This window comes from Macrobrachium nipponense, chromosome 9, assembly GCF_015104395.2.
Source record: "Macrobrachium nipponense isolate FS-2020 chromosome 9, ASM1510439v2, whole genome shotgun sequence".
NCBI lineage: Eukaryota > Metazoa > Arthropoda > Malacostraca > Decapoda > Palaemonidae > Macrobrachium > Macrobrachium nipponense.
In genome coordinates this window covers 11986360-12005143 of record NC_061110.1, presented here as the reverse complement: position 1 = coordinate 12005143, position 18784 = coordinate 11986360, and the positions used below count along the sequence as shown (strand labels likewise).

At 37.3% G+C, this 18784-nt stretch overlaps 1 protein-coding gene across 1 annotated transcript in view; it reads left to right on the top strand.

Annotated features, from left to right (window-relative positions):
* The window catches only part of LOC135218396 (N-acetylated-alpha-linked acidic dipeptidase 2-like), a 35007-nt gene extending 16910 nt beyond the window's left edge, over positions 1-18097 (top strand). The window contains exons 4-18 of the mRNA XM_064254694.1: positions 262-418; positions 5358-5478; positions 6076-6221; positions 7285-7474; positions 8439-8529; positions 9799-9983; positions 10356-10475; positions 10895-10977; positions 11510-11638; positions 12206-12285; positions 12776-12866; positions 14104-14362; positions 15579-15666; positions 16607-16699; positions 17434-18097. Coding sequence (XP_064110764.1) covers positions 262-418; positions 5358-5478; positions 6076-6221; positions 7285-7474; positions 8439-8529; positions 9799-9983; positions 10356-10475; positions 10895-10977; positions 11510-11638; positions 12206-12285; positions 12776-12866; positions 14104-14362; positions 15579-15666; positions 16607-16699; positions 17434-17635 — 2035 coding nt within the window. The 3' untranslated portion in view covers positions 17636-18097. The remainder of the gene's footprint in view (positions 1-261; positions 419-5357; positions 5479-6075; positions 6222-7284; positions 7475-8438; positions 8530-9798; positions 9984-10355; positions 10476-10894; positions 10978-11509; positions 11639-12205; positions 12286-12775; positions 12867-14103; positions 14363-15578; positions 15667-16606; positions 16700-17433) is intronic.
* Positions 18098-18784: the final 687 nt, after the last annotated feature.

Sequence of the window (18784 nt, the reverse complement as noted above, 5' to 3'; positions counted from 1 at the left end):
AAGAATATACGCGGAAATTCTTAAAAGAACATAATTAGAAATTCTTTATCAGCAGAGAACTGACCACGAAACCTCACCTGGCTCCATTTAGGATCAAATCGTCGTTATGCCTATGTAGTTCGGTGGAGTTTAAAAGAAAAAAAATTGTAACCTGCTTAGGTACTGGGGCGTCTAAAGTGCTCTAAAAAGTGTATTTGTGAATCCTTAAAGAATATAATTAAGAATTCTTAAAGAATATACTTTTAAATTCTTTATTCGCAGAGAACTGACTTCCAAGCCCCACTTGGCGGCCTCGGAGAGAGACGACGAATTGGCCCTGTTGATCCACAAGAGGTTCGTCGATGCAGGTTTCGATTCCTCCGACATGGTGCCCTACAGGGTTCTCCTGTCCGCGCCGGATCCAGCTAATCCGAATTCGGTAAGACCGTGTTGTTTTTTGTTTTTGAAGTAAATATTTCCCATCGTTTTCTGTCACCTCTTTCTAATGAGCGCCATATTCTTTGAAACCTCTTGAATTTCTAGTCAATGGGGCTTGTTTTGTACGAAGAAGAGGGTTCATCTTCTTAATAATAATAATAATAATAATAATAATAATAATAATAATAATAATAATAATAATAATAATAATAATAATAAAGTGGTACGAGCACCAACCTGAAGGAGTGATAGAAAACGATCAGGCAAAGATCCTCTGGACTATGGTATCAGAACGGATAGGGTGATACGTGCAAACAGACCAGACGTGACGTTGATTGACAAAGTCAAGAAGAAAGTATCACTCATTGATGTCGCAATATCATGGGACACCAGAGTTGAAGAGAAAGAGAGGGAAAAAAGGAAAAAAATGGATAAGTATCAAGATCTGAAAATAGAAATAAGAAGGATATGGGATATGCCAGTGGAAATCGTACCCATAATCATAGGAGCACTAGGCACGATCCCAAGATCCCTGAAAAGGAATCTAGAAAAACTAGAGGCTGAAGTAGCTCCAGGACTCATGCAGAAGAGTGGTGATCCTAGAAACGGCACACATATAAGAAAAGTGATGATGGACTCCTAAGGGAGGCAGGATGCAACACGGAACCCCACACTATAAATACCACCCAGTCGAATTGGAGGACTGTGATAGAGCAAAAAAAAAAATAATAATAATAATAATAATAATATAAATTTCCAACAGGCCAGGCAGCTGACAATTCTTTTGTGATATACAGCACAATATTTTATTAAGATAATAATAATAATAATAATAATAATAATAATAATAATAATAATAATATAATAATAATAATAATAATAATATACACATGAATTTCTAAAAGGCCAGGCAACTGACAATTCTTTTACGTGATATACAGCATATTTTACAAAGATGATACTAATAATAATAATAATAATAATAATAATAATAATAATAATAATAATAATATAAATTTCTGACAGGCAAGGCAGCTGACAATCCTTTGATGTGATATGCAGCACAATATTAAATTAAGATAGAAATATCGTACTATATACCTATTGATCAATTTGGATAAATATTTGAGTAATATTCAGTGCTAGAATGCTAATTTAGAGACGGGATGCGTGTTTAACGACAAAATATCGAAAACAGTTGATGAGAATGAATGTTTGACAAAAATAGGTACTATAGTTTTCACAGTCGTATGATATAGCCTATACTCTGTTTTTTTTTCATCTGTCCATCCGCCTGTGGTGTTTTTGTATGGTAACACTGCGTCCCGGGCTTTAGATAGTTACGTTATGTGTAAGTTTTAGGTAAATATAAGGATATCTGAGTGTACATTTGCAAATGAAAAGTGTTTTAATAATTTACTGTATGCTAATTACACCGTTAATATTCGAAACAGGATATTATTATAATCGTTGAATATAACTATCTAAAACCCGGGACGCAGTGTTACCATACAAAAACACCACAGGCGGATGGACAGATGAAAAAAAAAAACAGAGTATAGGCCTAACCGAAGTCCCTTTTTTAGTGTAGCCTAGGTCTATGGGAAGCGGTTTATTGTCGGCGAACATTCTAAGAAACTCTGTTTATCACGAAAACATCGTATACTCCTAAATTCCTTTCATATTGTTCTTGGTAACTATGCGATAAGTTATCGCTGTTACGGGATATAAGAATGTTCCAGATTTATGACAGATTAATTCTCAGTTTACAAGAGGTGGGCAGATCGCATTTTTCGACACTGGCCTCCATTTTTTCCCCTCATTTCTAGGATATTGTATTTAACATATAGTACGAAAAGGGTTATTTACTTTTCCACTAGTCAGCAGAGTCGACCAGACTGCAGGGTACAGGTATACGATTTGGTTCATTAATGGCTCACTGGATTGTCTATGTGAAATGTTAATTATGTCGGGGTGTGGTTTTAATTGTTTTCAAGTTCACTGGAAATTAAAACTGAAAAACGAGGCTTTCTCTCTCTCTCTCTCTCTCTCTCTCTCTCTCTCTCTCTCTCTCTCTCTCTCTCTCTCTCTCTCTCTCTCTCTTTATACATATAAAAAAGAGAGTAATAGTAGTGCAGAAGATAAGAGGCAATTCGAAAAGCTATTAGATATGCTACTAGAATACAGCATTCAACAAGTAAATCACCTGCTAACAAGAAAGGAAAATACTTTAGACCTAGTATTTGTGAATGAGGTGAATTATGTTAAAGATATAATAGTTTATAATGCGAGTATTTCAGACCATAATGTCATAGAATTAACAGTCCATTCCAAAGCAAGTGAAAACAGAGATAAGCAAGAAATTAAAAAGGGGGAAGGATATGGAAAATACAACTTCTACAGTAAAAATATAAAATGGTCAGAAATAAATGAAGAATTAAACAAAGATTGGGATAACATTTTCGTAAGTGATGATATAAGGGTAAATACGGAGATAGTACATAAAATATTAAAGAAAATAGTGAATAAATATATACCGAAGAAGAAAAGTAAACATCAGTCATGCATACCAAGAGACAGAAGGATCTTGTTCCAGAAAATCAGAAAGTGGAAAAAAGGTCTTGCAAAAGAAAAAAATGCATGGAAAGTTATAGAGCTAAAAAGTAAGATAGAAAATGCAGAACAAAAGATTATACAATCAAAAGAAATTGAAAAACGGGACTTGGAAGAAAAAACCCTAGTATATATCTAGCAAAACCCCAAACTATTTTACTCGTATGCAAAAAAGATGAATAAAAGAAGAATAGAAATAGACCCTCTAAGAATTGAAGGGAGATTAACGAATGAAAAAAAGGAAATATGCAACATATTGGCAGAATGATATAACAGAGAATTCACCCCTAGAATTGATAATGAAGATAATGATATAGAAGTAAGGGACGAAAATAGTGAATATCTAGCAGACATAGATATTAATGAAGCTGATACTGTGCAGGCTATTAATGAAATTAAAAATGGAGCTGCTGCAGGGCCTGATGGTGTCCCTGCTATTTTGTTAAAGAAAGTAGTCCATTCTATCGCAAAGCCACTTGCAATATTATTAAGACAAAGTGTACATACAAGCAAGATTTATGAGGAGCACAAATTAACATATATTACCCCTACTTTCAAAAGTGGATCAAGACTAGAGGCAAGTAATTATAGGCCTGTGAGTCTAACATCACATATTATGAAAGTGTATGAAAGGGTAATGAAGAAAAATATTATGAAACATTTAATTAAAAAAATTTGTTTAATATAGGACAACGCAGTTTCGTACCCAGAAAAAGTACACAAACCCAACTGTTAGTCCACTGTGAGAACATATACAAAAATATGAAAAGCGGAAATGAAACAGATGTGGTTTATCTAGACTTTGCAAAAGCTTTTGACAAGGTAGACCATAATATATTAGCGAAGAAAATTAGAAAACATAATATTGTGGATAAAGTAGGAAGATGGTTAAAAAAAAATTTTACACAACAGAAAACAGATAGTTATTGCAAATGATGAGAAATCGGATGAAGCTAAGGTAATATCCGGTGTGCCACAAAGTACGGTGTTAGCTGCATTACTGTTTGTTATTACGATTGAAGACATAGACAGTAATGTTAAGGACTCGGTAGTGAGTAGTTTCGCCGATGACACAAGAATAAGTAGAGAAATTACTTGTGATGAAGATAGGAACGCGCTACAAAGAGACCTTAACAAAGTATATGATTGGGCAGAGGTAAATAGGATGGTATTTAACTCTGATAAATTTGAATCAATAAATTATGGAGACAGAGAAGGAAAGCTAAATGCATATAGGGGACATAATAATGAGACAATCACATATAAGGAAGCAGTTAAAGACCTTGGTGTGATGATGAATAGGAACATGTTATGCAATGATCAAATAGCAATTCTATTGGCAAAATGTAAAGCAAAAATGGGAACGTTGTTACGGCACTTCAAAACAAGAAAAGCTGAACACATGATTATGCTTTATAAAACATATGTTCGTAGTCCACTTGAATATTGCAATATGATATGATACCCACACTATCAAAAGGATATTGCACAAATAGAGAGTGTACAAAGGTCCTTTACAGCTAGAATAGAAGAAATTAAGGACCTTGACTACTGAGAAAGACTACAATCCTTAAAATTATATAGTCTAGAAAGGAGAAGAGAACGCTACATGATAATTCAGTCATGGAAACAGATAGAAGGAATTGCCGAAAACATCATGGAGCTAAAAATATCAGAAAGAGCAAGCAGAGGTAGATTAATAGTGCCCAAAACTATACCAGGAAAAATAAGGAAAGCACACAGGACATTAATCCACTATGCACCAGCATCGATAATGCAGCGTCTATTCAATGCGTTGCCAGCTCATCTGAGGAATATATCAGGAGTGAGCGTAGATGTGTTTAAGAATAAGCTCGACAAATATCTAAGCTGCATCCCAGACCATCCAAGATTGGAAGATGCAAAATATACCGGAAGATGTAATAGCAACTCTGGTAGACATTAGAGGTGCCTCACACTGAGGGACCTGGGGCAACCCGAACAAGATGTAAGGTCTATAAGGTAAGGTCTCTCTCTCTCTCTCTCTCTCTGTATGGCTTCGTAGTCTCAATTGATGTGTTAACGGCTCACAAGTCACAACCGACTAGTTACTAGACCCATCTCTCTCTCTCCCTCTCTCTCAGAAAGACCCGCTAATCCTTCTAATAAGGAATTTTTCTCGAATACCTCAACACTTAAGTCTTATAACCTGCCTTTAGTTAGTTTAGACTTATCTGTGCTAAGACGGCGCGCGTTGGCGGGAATATTGTTCTTCTTCTTGGCTTAGTTTAAGTTTATATAGTTTTCCAGAGATAATTCATAGACTCTCTCTCTCTCTCTCTCAACAGATCACAATCCACGACAAGGACGATAAGGAAGTCTTCAGGACCAAGTACAAGGAAGTGGAAGTCCGGGACGGGGACGATAGTCCGGACTTCGTCCATGCCTTCACGGGATACGCTCCAGCAGGTTAGAGAGAGAGAGAGAGAGAGAGAGAGAGAGAGAGAGAGAGAGAGAGAGAGAGAGAGAGAGAGAGAGATATGGTGCTAAGTGGGCGGAGTTATATGTTAATTTTTCAGTAGACGTGTTTATTTATTTATTTATTTATTCATTCATTTATTTAACGATATATTCATTATATGATAATGAATTCTATTTTCTTTGGTATACATATTTAGCAGCGTAGTACCTTATTTTCTTTGTTGTCTTTGTATTGTGAGCAAATATTTCTTATATATACCATTTTACTTATAACACGATTAAGCCATTTGGGTGACACACACACACACACACACACACATATATATATATATATATATATATATATATTATATATAAATATATATATATATATATATGGGATGTGTGTGTATGTATGTATGTTATATGTGTTCTGTGTGTAAGAGTGTGAAAAGTGACTTGTATACTTATATACTGACTAAATATACTAAAGTCTCATTGTCTATCGAATTGGTTATATATATATATATATATATAATATATATATATATATATATATATATATATATATATATATATATTTATATATATACACATGTATATCAGGTGACGTGAAGACCGCCCCGGGCGTGGGCGTGATCTACGTCAACTATGGGCGAGTGGAGGACTTCGACAAGCTGAAGGAGCTCGGGATTGACGTCGCTGGCCACATCGTCATCGCCCGCTACGGGAAGATCTTCCGCGGGAACAAGGTATATTATATATGTATAGTACAGTGTCTCTCGTGCCTCGATGTTACCTGTTGCCCCCTCACGCGAGGGAGTCACACGTCTTTTGAGATTTGTTATTTTGTCTGTACGTCCGCCCTCAGAAAAAAATAAAATAAAATAAAACTGTGCTGTTGGTACCTAAAGCGGTGCCAGAAGTACGATCATGGCTAAATTTAATCTTAAATAGAAAAAAGATCATTTTTTTTTGTTTCTGTCCATCTGTCCGCACTTTATCTGTCCGTCCTCAGATCTTAGAAAAAAAATACCGTGGCTAGAGGGTGGTCTGTGTGGTTGGTATACATAAAGCAGTGCCAGAAGTACGATAATGACTAAATTTAACCTTAAATAAAAAAAACTACTGAGGCTAGAGGGCCGCAAATTGACATTTAGGTCATCCACCCTCTAATCGTCAAACATACCAAATTGCAGCCTTCTAGCCTTAGTAATTTTAAAAAATTTAATTTAAGGTTAAGTTTAGCCATAATCATACTTCTGTCACCGATATAGGTATTAAGAACACAGGCTGAATTTCATGGGCCACGGCTGAGAGCTTCCCGGGCCGTGGCTGAAAGTTTCATACAGCATTATACGCTGTACGGGAAACTCGATGTGCCGAAGTAGTATTTACTTATTTGTTATTGAACTGGAATATTTGATTACAGTTACTGAAGATATTAATTTATTTTCATTGCAGTTTGTTTCTTAGATGTATAAATGAACAATTTATTCTCCTGTAATATTAATGAGTTGTCCTTTAAAAACACAAAACGTTCTTTTAGGATAAACAAATATTTTTGTCAAGAAAGATTTTCTTCTCCTGTAATTAGAGTTTTCCTTTAAAAACATAAAACATTCTTTTAGGATGAACAAATATTTCTGTCAACAAAACCAGATTTAAAAATAAAAGTCAAATTGTATAAACCAAGTTTTCTTGTTACAGAAATCCTCAAGAAAACAAGTTATGTATGCGAAAACAGATTAAAAAAAGTAGAAAATATATATTAATATTTCATCTAATCTCCATTTTTGCATTTACTCTCCTCAGCTTCTGCACGCAGAACAGCGAGGGGCCGTGGGAGTTATCCTCTTCTCTGATCCAAAGGACGTGGCCCTTGAAGGAGTGCAGCCGCAGGAGGTCTACCCCAACACCTTTTGGCTCCCCGGAAGTGGCATGCAGAGAGGAACGTCCTACATGTTGGAAGGAGACCCCCTCACTCCTGGGTGGCCTTCTACAGGTATACAATGAAGACTTTAATAGACAGTCTCTGTACTACTGTACCTTGCTTGAGGTTCTTAGCGGCGTCCCTAAGGCCCCTAGCTGTAGCCCATCTCATTCCTTACATTGTACTTCAGTTCATATTCTCTTTCTTGAAGGAAGCTGAGCCTATTATTCCGCAAATGGTGTTGTCAGAAGAGAATGCATGTTATGTGTTAATAGAGTGAATGTTTGAGAATCTGTCGATTGTAAAGGACAGAATAGAGGCAGAGATGAGTAAAACAAGAGGCAAAGGGGTGCTAGGCTAAGTCTGAGAAGTGAAAGTTATGTTGAGGGCATAAGAAACATTTAAAAAGCCTGAAGAGTGAAAAGACACCAGGATTAGATGGGATTACGGTATTTCTTTATAAGCATTCCGCATCGTTCGTCCCCGCGAATACGAAAGCCACCAGGAATTGGGGCGTCAAATGTATTTCGCCAATTATAGTACGAGTCCCTGGGGGTTAATTACAGTCGTCCGAAAAAGCATTACTTAAAATTCTTGTTCAGCAGGTAAAACTGCACAGAAAAAACCACAACTGCCATAGCCTAGGCCGCCGCGGAATAGTAATATATCTACCAGGATTACAAGTCAGACGATGTGGCACATTGTTGAAAACGCGACTGAGTGGCTCATCAAGGTGTGTAAGGTATGTTCGGTCGAGGGAAAAATTCCGAGGGGCAGGGTAAGTGGAATGGTTGTTCCACTGTATAATGGTAAGTGTAGTAATGGAAACTACAAAAATGATACAACAGAATGACGGATAGAGAGAGAGTGAATTGGGTCTAATCTGTGAGAGGATGTGGACTCAACATCCACGAAGCAAGAGAATAATGACCTCTGTTTTTTGAGGATTCGATGTACTGCTGATGGCCTTTCTGTGTAGATGTATATGTGTGTGTCTGTGTGCGCATTTGTGAACTCTTCCTTCTTTTATTTTCAGAACATGCTTACAGGCTCAGTGAGGAAGAAGCGCAACTCCCAAACATACCTTGTCAGCCGATCGGGTATGACGACGCGAAGGTCATATTAGAGTAAGTTTTTTCATTTATTTCACTCTATTTATCCTTTAGATTTAGAAAAAAAGCGTGGCATCTCAGTTACAAGTGTAAATATTATGTTGCATTGTAAAGCAGGACAAACTTTCAGTCATTGACTCCCTGGCACTCTGGACGTTCTGGGACTGACTTAACAGAGGAAGATCTCATAGATACCAAGTTCTCTCCATACAAAAACAATAACTTGATGGAAAATTGATATTCACTAAGGACTTCAACATTAAAACAATGTACCGAAGCAACAAAGATGTCATGAGTTCTGTGTGCAGCATATTAAAGACCTAGACTTATAGGTTGACAGAGATCACCTTCCAAGTATCAATCAGTTTACATTGAGATTAAGTTAAGGTTTGTCATCTGCATAGGTCAGTTCTCATATGAAGAAGCCCTATTGATTTCTTGTAACAATTTCAGTGAATATTTATCACGATAAAGCTGCTGGTGTGTGAGTTCCGTGACTGTTTAACATGCGATGACGTGTTTATGACGTGATTTGTGACTCATAGGATTGTAGGATATAAGCAGAAGAGGAGAATAGGGCACTGTGCTGGATAGGAATCCTTAAGACTAAACTGATGCTTGGAGACTGCCCAGTTGTTAGAACAGCTGCTTCTATCCTGAGCTAAGTTCAAAGATATGGCTGACAAACTCCACTTCAGACATATAAATCATCTTAAGACTTAACTGACGTTTGGAGACTGCCCCAGTTGTTAGAACAGCTGCTTCTATTCTGAGCTATGTTCAAGGATGGCTGACACACTCCAGTTAAGATATATAAATCGTACAGATAAGGCAAGAAACAGTGTCGATCACCAGGGTCATAACAAGACCTGTCAATGCCATTAAGTAGATAGTGACACTGATGTAACTTTGATGCTATTAAGTAGATAGTAACACTGATGTAACTCTGCCATTAAGTAGATAGTAACACTGATGTAACTTTGATGCCATTAAGTAGATAGAAAACTGAATAACTTGATGCTTTAAGTAGATAAGTAACACTTTTGATGTAACTTTTTGAAGCCATAAGGTAGATAGTGAACCATGATTAAACTTGATGGCATTAATGTTTAGAATAGTAACCACTTGAATGTAACCTGATGCGTAAAGTAGGATAATAACACTGAGTAACTTTGATGCTAGTAGATCGTACAATGATGTAACTTTGATGCATAAGTAAAGATAGTACATGATGTAACTGATGCCATTAAGTAGATAGTAACACTGATGTAACTTTGATTGCAGAAAGTTGGGTGGACAGAAAGCCCCCGAGGACTGGGTAGGAGGTATTGAGGGAGTGGCTTACAATCTGGGACCTCAGATGACTCAGGAGTTCCAGAACCACTCTATTCGGCTGCAGACCCACAACTCGAGGAAGGTCTCCAGGTCTTACAACGTCGTGGCCACCATCAAGGGAGAGGTCGAGCCAGGTCAGCTTTCCTGTGACTTACCCTGTGACATGAGGTCAATTTTGATATAAAAGATTCCGTCCAAAAATGGACCGACTTGAGAAATCTTTCCCAAGTTAATTTTAGTTTTTTGAACATGTATCTGGAAATCAGTAGGCTGTAGTTAGTCGACATTAAGGTTTAACTGACTGACAGAGAGAAGCAAAGAGAAAAAAGTATTAGTTGTAGATGGTTAACACACTGTCAAGTTTGTAGCAGTAATCACTACTGAAGAGGTCCTCAGTGGGGTAATCCTCACTCTCACTTTGGTGGAACCAGCCTTCAGTTAATCCTTCTTGTCTTATGTAAAGCAGATGTATCTGTCTATCTGTTCTTCCGTTTATTATTTCGCAGACCGGTATGTTCTGATTGGCAACCACCGCGATGCCTGGGGCTATGGTGCAGCTGATCCTTCCAGCGGCACAGCGCAGTTGTTAGAGACCGCCAGAGTGCTTGGAGAGCTATTAAAACAGGGTATGTTTTCGTCTTAATAATAGTAATAGTTGTTTCTGTGGCAACAAGTAAGTATCATCTTCTCTATGCATTGTATTATATTCCCCTTTCATGCAGTAGGTGGCTGCTATACCAGATTTTCTCAAGTCGCGGGAATATTTTTTCACTGCACGCAGGAGGTTGATTATTTTTCTGTAACATTTTGACACGGTTGGTAACTGTATGCAAAACTTCTTCAAGATGTGTAGGATTTCAAACTTCAATTTTAACAAATAGTGAATTGAAGATGCATTGCATAAGACAACACATGTATTAAAAGAATTACAATACTGGAAAATGAAATTCAGCTTTGTCTCCTATGCTTCTGTCAGTATGATCAACTGGAGACCCACTTATCAAAGGAACATTTCACGAAGGATTTTGTTTTCATGTAACTTCAGGATGGCGACCAAGGCGAACTCTTATCTTCTGCAGCTGGGGAGCGGAAGAGTACGGACTCATTGGCTCAACTGAATGGGTTCAGGTAAGAAGTCAAGATGGGAATCATGATTCAAGTTTATAAATTCATACCAGCTTTAGATCTATGTGAAACAAGTGTGGAGTGTATAGTGCTTTGTCAGACACGTTGGCACTGGAACTGCGGTCAGCCGTAGCAGGTGGAAGCAGCGGTAGAATCACTTTCCAAAAAATCCAACGGGATTCTGTAATTTTGGCCACGTTTATATTTGGATACTATATAGTACACCGTTTGGAAGGTACCACTTCCAGTGCAGCTTAAACCGCTCACTGTATCCTTGTACTTGTCATTCAAACCCGCATGTCTCTCTTCTCACTTAGCTCTCTGACTTCTTCAACTTTCCATGCTATAGCGTTCACCTCTCGTTTAGCATATGAGGACAAGACCTTTGGGGTCTGTAATTGTATGGTCGTATTACCAACGTTAATCTGTGCTCATGCCAACAGCATAGATCTCTGCTTGTGCTTACACTATAAGTGTGTGTTCATGTTGACAACATAAGTGTGTGCTCATGCTAAGAATCATCTTGTATTTCCAGGAACATGTGGAGAAACTAGCGGAGCGATCAGTGGTGTACATCAACACAGACACCTGTGCCTCAGGGCCCATCCTGAATGTCCCTGCCAGTCCTCTGATCTGGGATGCTATTCAGGACGTCTCCAAACTGGTATGTGTGTTCAGAGACAAAAAGAGATTGGAAGATCGTTAGCGTACGTTTAAAGGAGGATTTATTGTCAAATAAAAAAAAATTAGACGTCCTTACTGCAAACAAAGTTTTTAACAAATGAATTGCATGCACTTGCCTTTTTTTTTATTTATTAATCTTAGAGCCACGTACTGTTTTCTGTGGCTGTCATTAATAATCAGTAGGATGGAAGCAAAAGACAAAACATTCTACAGATTTTCGTTCATTATCTAACAGTGTAGACTCAGATGAACACGTGTGTGTACAAAATTAGTTCCCAGTCATGTCAATGGAATTCTCACGTTTAATCTCCAGTCACGAATCGCCTCTCAGGTGAGCGAAATACTAGATGTTGTTTCTGAAATGCTTTGGCACATGCCTGAAGGCCATTTTTCCTTGAAGTTTTCAGTGTTTCTGTTTTGTTGTCCTTGGGAAACTGAGGTCAGGAAAACAAGATGGATTTTTTAGTTATTTTTTTTACCACAGTTTCCTGGAGTGGAGCTAAAGTCAAGAAAACAAGATGGATTTTTAAAATTATTTTTTCCACAGGTTCCAGGAGTGAGAGAAGGCAAGACGGTCTATGAGGAAATGGCTGCTTATCATGCCCTTCGGAATAAGTCTTCCCCTGAGTAAGTACAAGGCAACAGTGCTTTAGAATATAATGTTAGATGATGAGATAGACTTTATAAGCTTGTTCATGCAACTATACATTGCCATCTCAGTCTAAAATGTCGATTCCTTACTATCCTCAATCAATCAGTATTTATTCAGTAATACCATTTGATAGGAAGTGTTGACAAGTAGCGAGATAAAAATCAACGTATAGTTCAAGTAGCGAGAAAAAAATCAACGTATAGTTCAATAGCTTCATATTATGCAAAAAGTATGATGAACATTTGCCTTAGACTGGACACTTAGTTTCATGAGAAGGACCGAAAAGGACAGTGAAGAGTTTACTGAAAAAATAACTCCGCTTAGCCTCAACCGAGGCAGTTGCTCTGACTCTAAGCAAATGATCTTAGCACGTCTACATAATATACAACTTGCCTGAAACTACTGATGTATTACATATAACCAGCATCCATGTTATTTTCTTTAATAAATTGAATGTATTTTCAGGATGACAACACTAGGAGGGGGTAGCGACTATGCCCCGTTTTCATTCTATTGTGGAATCCCTGCAGTAGACATCTGGTTCAGAAATGACAAGGTTAGTGATTTATGGAACTGTTACGTGTGCAGTGGAACTATTTTATTCATTGCACAGGCAACCCAGAGCCCTTGCATGGCCCAAACCCGAAGAAAACGAGAAGAGAGGAAGGGAAAGAAAACGGGGGAGTTTTTAACGCGATGCAAACAGTAGAACAGCTCTGGAGGGATGGGATATTCATTCATCATATTTCACCGGGGTCACGAAACTCTGCTCTGAGGATCAGATTTAACCGTGTCTAAAATAGAGTACAGTGTTCCCCCATATTTGCAGGGATGCATACCAGATCGCCTCCCGCCCCACCCCTGTTTTGTTAGTTAAAACTCAAGGAAAACTCACTAAAAATGTTTTTTTTTAGTTTTATAAAAAAAGTGCATTTTATGATGAAATTGATAAAAAAAACAGTAATTTGTGGATATTTGTCATAGAAAAATACAGTGAATACGCGAATTTCCCGCAAATAATGGGTAGATCTGTTCTAAAGAGATATCCGTGAATCTGGAGTGCGCGAATATGGGGGTCCACTCTACTCATATGAATTGAATAATGAACAAAGTGGTGCATTTGGCTTGAAATATGATATAATATTTTATGTCAGTAAATGAGCAAAAATATGCTTTATTTAGTTAAAACAGAAAAGAGATTAAACTCCCATGAAGAGTGAGGGATGCTTTACAGTATTTCAAATTTTTTTCTCCAAAATCTCAGTGAATGAAACCCAGAGTGGTATTAGAAACTGCCATCAAAATGTTTGAATGAATTGCACTCAGTTCCAAGTGCACATTGTACCAAGACCATTAGCTTAGAACTTTTATTTTAAGCTGAAGATTTTTCATCATGCTTACTAACTTACTTGGCGTTACTTACCAATGCAACATTCTATTCAACTGAAGCTTATTGAGCAAACGAACCTCCAGTAGTTTACTTGGTCACCTTGGGTATTTGTACATTACTAATAATAACGTTTGTTTGTATTGTTTTTTACATTGCATGGAATCTGTGGTTATTCAGCAACGGGACCAACGGCTTTACGTGACTTCCGAATCACATCGAGAGTGAACTTTTATCACCAGAAATACACATCCATGACCCCTCAGTGGAATGCCCAAGAATCGAACTCGCGGCCACCGAGGTGGCAGGCAAAGACCATACCAACCACGCCTCTGAGGCGTTACTAATGATAATGCTAGAATACTCTCTCCTTGTTGCAAGAATAAGTGTAAAACCTTCTTTCCAGAACAAACATGACATTTCAATCTACCCGTCCTACCACACGGGGTACGAGACCTTCTACTTGATGGAGAATCACATCGACCCAGGCTTCAGGATCATCCAGGGCTGCAGCAGAATGGCCCTCCTGACCCTGAAGTACTTCGGGGACTCCGCCATCATCCCCTACAGCCTGGAGAGATTCCCGGAGGCTGTTAAGCAGACTCTGGAGAGCTTGAAGGGCAGTGGAGACAGAGATAAACTGGTCAAGATCTATGAGAAGTACTGTGAGTTACCGTGTTGTCGTTGTTATTGTTATTACAAACGGGTTACATTCCGGACCGCCATTCGTATGTTGAATCGTTTGTATGTTGGTTCTGGAATGCCTTTCGTATGTTGGTTACTGCACTTTTCATGCCTATTTAAGAAACGTATGATATAAAATCAGTACCGGACTGTAATTTTTTTTATCCTAAAATACAATACACTGTATATACCACGATGTAGAAACAACAGGTAGTCCAATGCACAAGTCCATGTATTTTTATGTAACCGACCATAATCTGCGACGTCACCCAAATGCATCGGAGCAACAGTTTACTGATGTAAACATATGGATAATTGCCTTTGATACACTTTGAAATGCGATTTAATAAATATCCCTCTATAGATTTCAGCGGTGAATGCAAATTTGAACATATGAAATATTGTAGTTCATGTGAATGTCAATACTGGAGAAATCGAGTAGGCGAAATGTTGCACAAATTATTTTTTTTTTCCTTTTTGTGAGTGACACTTTTAGAGACTGATGTCATGGGATTTACCAGGGTTTTTTTAAACTTTCCCGTCTTGTCTTTGTGTGCATTTGGGATATCCTTGCCTACTGTTGTAAAGTTGATTTTCTTTTGTAAGTTGTCTTTTGGCGCAAGTCCTCCTTTCAGTTCATGTATATTGTTAAATTTACATAGTTTAATTTTGTGATAAAATTGTAAAACCCAACCTGATCTTACTAGACCTTCACCTATAAATGTTTGTTGATATTTTTTGCACTTTCGATATTTAGTATCAATTTTAACAAATACATAGTTATGCAGTACTACAATAAACCATTAGTCCCCTATCACGACAACGAATCACTAAGCCGGGAGTGAATGGTCACTTCTTCTTACCGGAAATTTTGGCGGTTTACGAAATAAGCACGCGAAAATAGGAAAAAATACCATTTACATTAATAATATTCTGTAGTATGTAAATTAAGATAATCCCTCATTAGATTCTTTGATAATTTCTCAGTATATGAGAGGGATATTGCCATTTGAACTCCACACGTTGCCATGGCAACAGCTTTGGCGTAGGGTAGCATGACGTCACTAAATGACATGCGCAGATGAGTCCCAAACTCGTTGCTAGAGCGGGACTACCTCGTCATTTCTATATTGTTGCAAGACAGCGATTGATTGACTCATCGCTCATTTTATAACTTTTTATCTTTATTCCATACAGCTCTTCTTGAAGAATCCGTGGATAACTTCACTGCGGCAACATCTGCCTTCGCCAACAAGTTGAAGACTTTGGAAAGCAGCCTCAATGAGTAAGTGTTTTCAAGTCACTTATGTTTCAGAATGAAATTACACGAAAAGTGCTGAAGAGAGACTGGGTCTGTCCCACACTTTGCTCTTATTCTAAGTTTCCCCTTCCCGCTCAGACGTGCCACTGGCTCTGTTCTATCCCATCCACAAAAAAAAAAAAAAAAAAAAAAAAAAAAAAAAGAAAAAAAAAAGATCAAAACGACAGGTTTGGGAATGCGTCAATGAACTCTTTGAAGGTGTGGGATGCCCAGCAATGGCTAATTCACTGAAAGGTTTTGAACATAGACCGAGGTACGCCATTTTTTAACTTTAGCTTCCAATGATGAATTTTTTGTTAACTAAGTTCATGGAAGAATGTCCATGATTAACCAAATTCCAGCCATGTATGGTGCATTAATCACCAATCATTATTCCACAGAATCAGCCAGAACCACACCTATTGTGCACTAATGATGAATATTAATCCAGTGATTAATCTGGTGTAGAAATCTACCACACAAAAGATCTTGTTGACCTGCTTCTAACATAAGTTGAATTGGATCTATGTGGCTGTATCTCTTATAACTTGAAGTAGAGCCATTTGAATCTCTTATGATTTGAACTAGACACATTTGAATCTCGCAATTTGAACTAAAGCCATTTTAATCGCTTATGGTTTGAATTAGAGACATTTGAATATCTTGTAATTTGAACTAGAATCATTTGAATTTCTTATGATTTGAACTAGACACATTTGAACCTCTTGTTAGCTGAACTAGAGACATTTGAGTCTATTATGATTTAAATTGGAGACATTTGAATATCTTGTAATCTGAACTAGAGACATTTGAATCTCTTATGATTCGAACTAGAGACGTTTGTGCTGTTGTGAATTGTAAAGCAGGAGTCACCTGTCTTGGGGTAAAAGGATCTGATTGGAGTCTAATTCTTTTCTTCACTCAGCCCGATTATGATTCGAGCCATCAACGACCAGATGATGAAACTGGAACAGGTGTTTGTGTTACCTGCCGGTCTGCCTGGAAGGCCGGACACCAGGTGAGAGTCTTCAGCTTGTGTCTTTTTTTTAGTAAGGCGTTAATTTTGCGTCTTTATGGTGGTCTTATGTCTAAGTAAAGCTTAACAGTTTGTGATGTTATTGATATTCAATGAAAGAGTGTTAAATTGTCATTTTCATTGCTCTTGTCATTGCAAATTTGCATCAGTAGTTTGTATTTTCCTTCTGCATGTCTGACTCACTTCAGCAGTGTAAAGGGTCCTCATTATTCAACTCATAATCCCAGACCTGTTTGAGAAGTATCAAGTCCCTCATGATGATGAAGCCTTTCATCCAAATGTCCATGGTTAAGATTGATTCAGTAGGGATGTGCTTATATAGAAATACCTTACACACCTCGGCCAGCCGGCCGTTTCACTGCGGCATGTCTTTCGGTAAGGGTGAGCTTATCCAGACATACCTTACAAACCCTGGCCAGCCAGCTACTCTCACTTTCACCATTTGGCTGCAGCACCTTCTTGCACAAATACCTTACACACCTTGGCCAGCCGGCCGCTTTACTGCGGCATTTCAGTTCGGATGAGCTTATCCAGAAATACCTTACACACCCTGGCCAGCCATCCAGTCTCACTTACACTAATTTGCAATTCAATCAACTCTTTGTGCCTTTCCCCTCTCCAAATCCCTGTTTCATTACCCTAGTTACATCCTGATCAGCAGCAGTCATTCATTCCCCTGGAGAATTCTCATCATCTCAAGATCCCTTTCACTGCAGACACGCCATCTTCGCTCCCAGCCAGTTCGACAGCTATGCTGCATCCGGCTTCCCCGGGATAACCGACCTCCTCTACGAGTACGAGGGCCTCGACGCAGGGGGCCAGCGGAAGAAGGGAGAGGAGATCAAGAGGCACGTCTCCGACCTGACGATCCTGTTCCAAAGGGCGGCGGGGCTGTTAAAAGAGTTCCACTTCATCTAGGAAGTTCAGAGAAGAGGTAGAAGAGGAGCTGTACTTCCAAGCGGTATCTTTCGAACACATTTTACGTGGTGTCTTGGAAAAGCTGCCAGAAGTTTGTGTTCCTGTGATACTTGTTTTTGTGTAGTTTTTGAGTATCTATTTTATGGACTGTAATTAGTATGTTCAAACTTTTTCAATTCTGAACTGTAATTAATACGTTTAAACTTTCTCTTTTATGGACTGTAATTAGTATGTTTAAGCGTTCTCTTGAATGGACTGTAATTAGTAGGTTTACACTTTCTATTTGATGGACTGTAATTGATACATTTAAACTTTCTCTTTAATGGACTGTAATTAGTATGTTTAAACTTTTTCTTTAATGGATTGTAATTAGTATGTTTAAACTTTCTTTTTTATGGACTGTAATTAGTATGTTTAAACTTTCTCTTTTATGGACTGTAATTAGTATTTTTAAACTTTCTCTTTTATGGACTATAATTAGTATGTTTAAACTTTCTCTTTAATGGATTGTAATTAGTATGTTTAAACTTTCTCTTTTATGGACTGTAATTAGTATGTTTAAACTTTCTTTTTTATGGACTGTAATTAGTATTTTTAAACTTTCTTTTTTATGGACTGTAATTAGTATGTTTAAACTTTCTTTTTTATGGACTGTAATTAGTATTTTTAAACTTTTTTTATGGACTTTTTTAATCTGTATGTTTAAACTTTCTTTTTTATGGACTGTAATTAGTATGTTTAAACTTTCTTTTTTATGGACTGCAATTAGTATTTTTAAACTTTCTTTTTTATGGACTATAATTAGTATGTTTTTAAACTTTCTTTTTTATGGACTGTAATTAGTATTTTTAAACTTTCTTTTTTATGGACTGTAATTAGTATTTTTAAAGTTTCTCTTTTATGGACTATAATTAGTATGTTTTTAAACTTTCTTTTTTATGGACTGTAATTAGTATTTTTAAACTTTCTTTTTTATGGACTATAATTAGTATGTTTAAACTTTCTTTTTTATGGACTGTAATTAGTATTTTTAAACTTTCTCTTTTATGGACTATAATTAGTATGTTTAAACTTTCTCTTTAATGGACTGTAATTAGTATGTTTAAACTTTCTTTTTTATGGACTGTAATTAGTATTTTTAAACTTTCT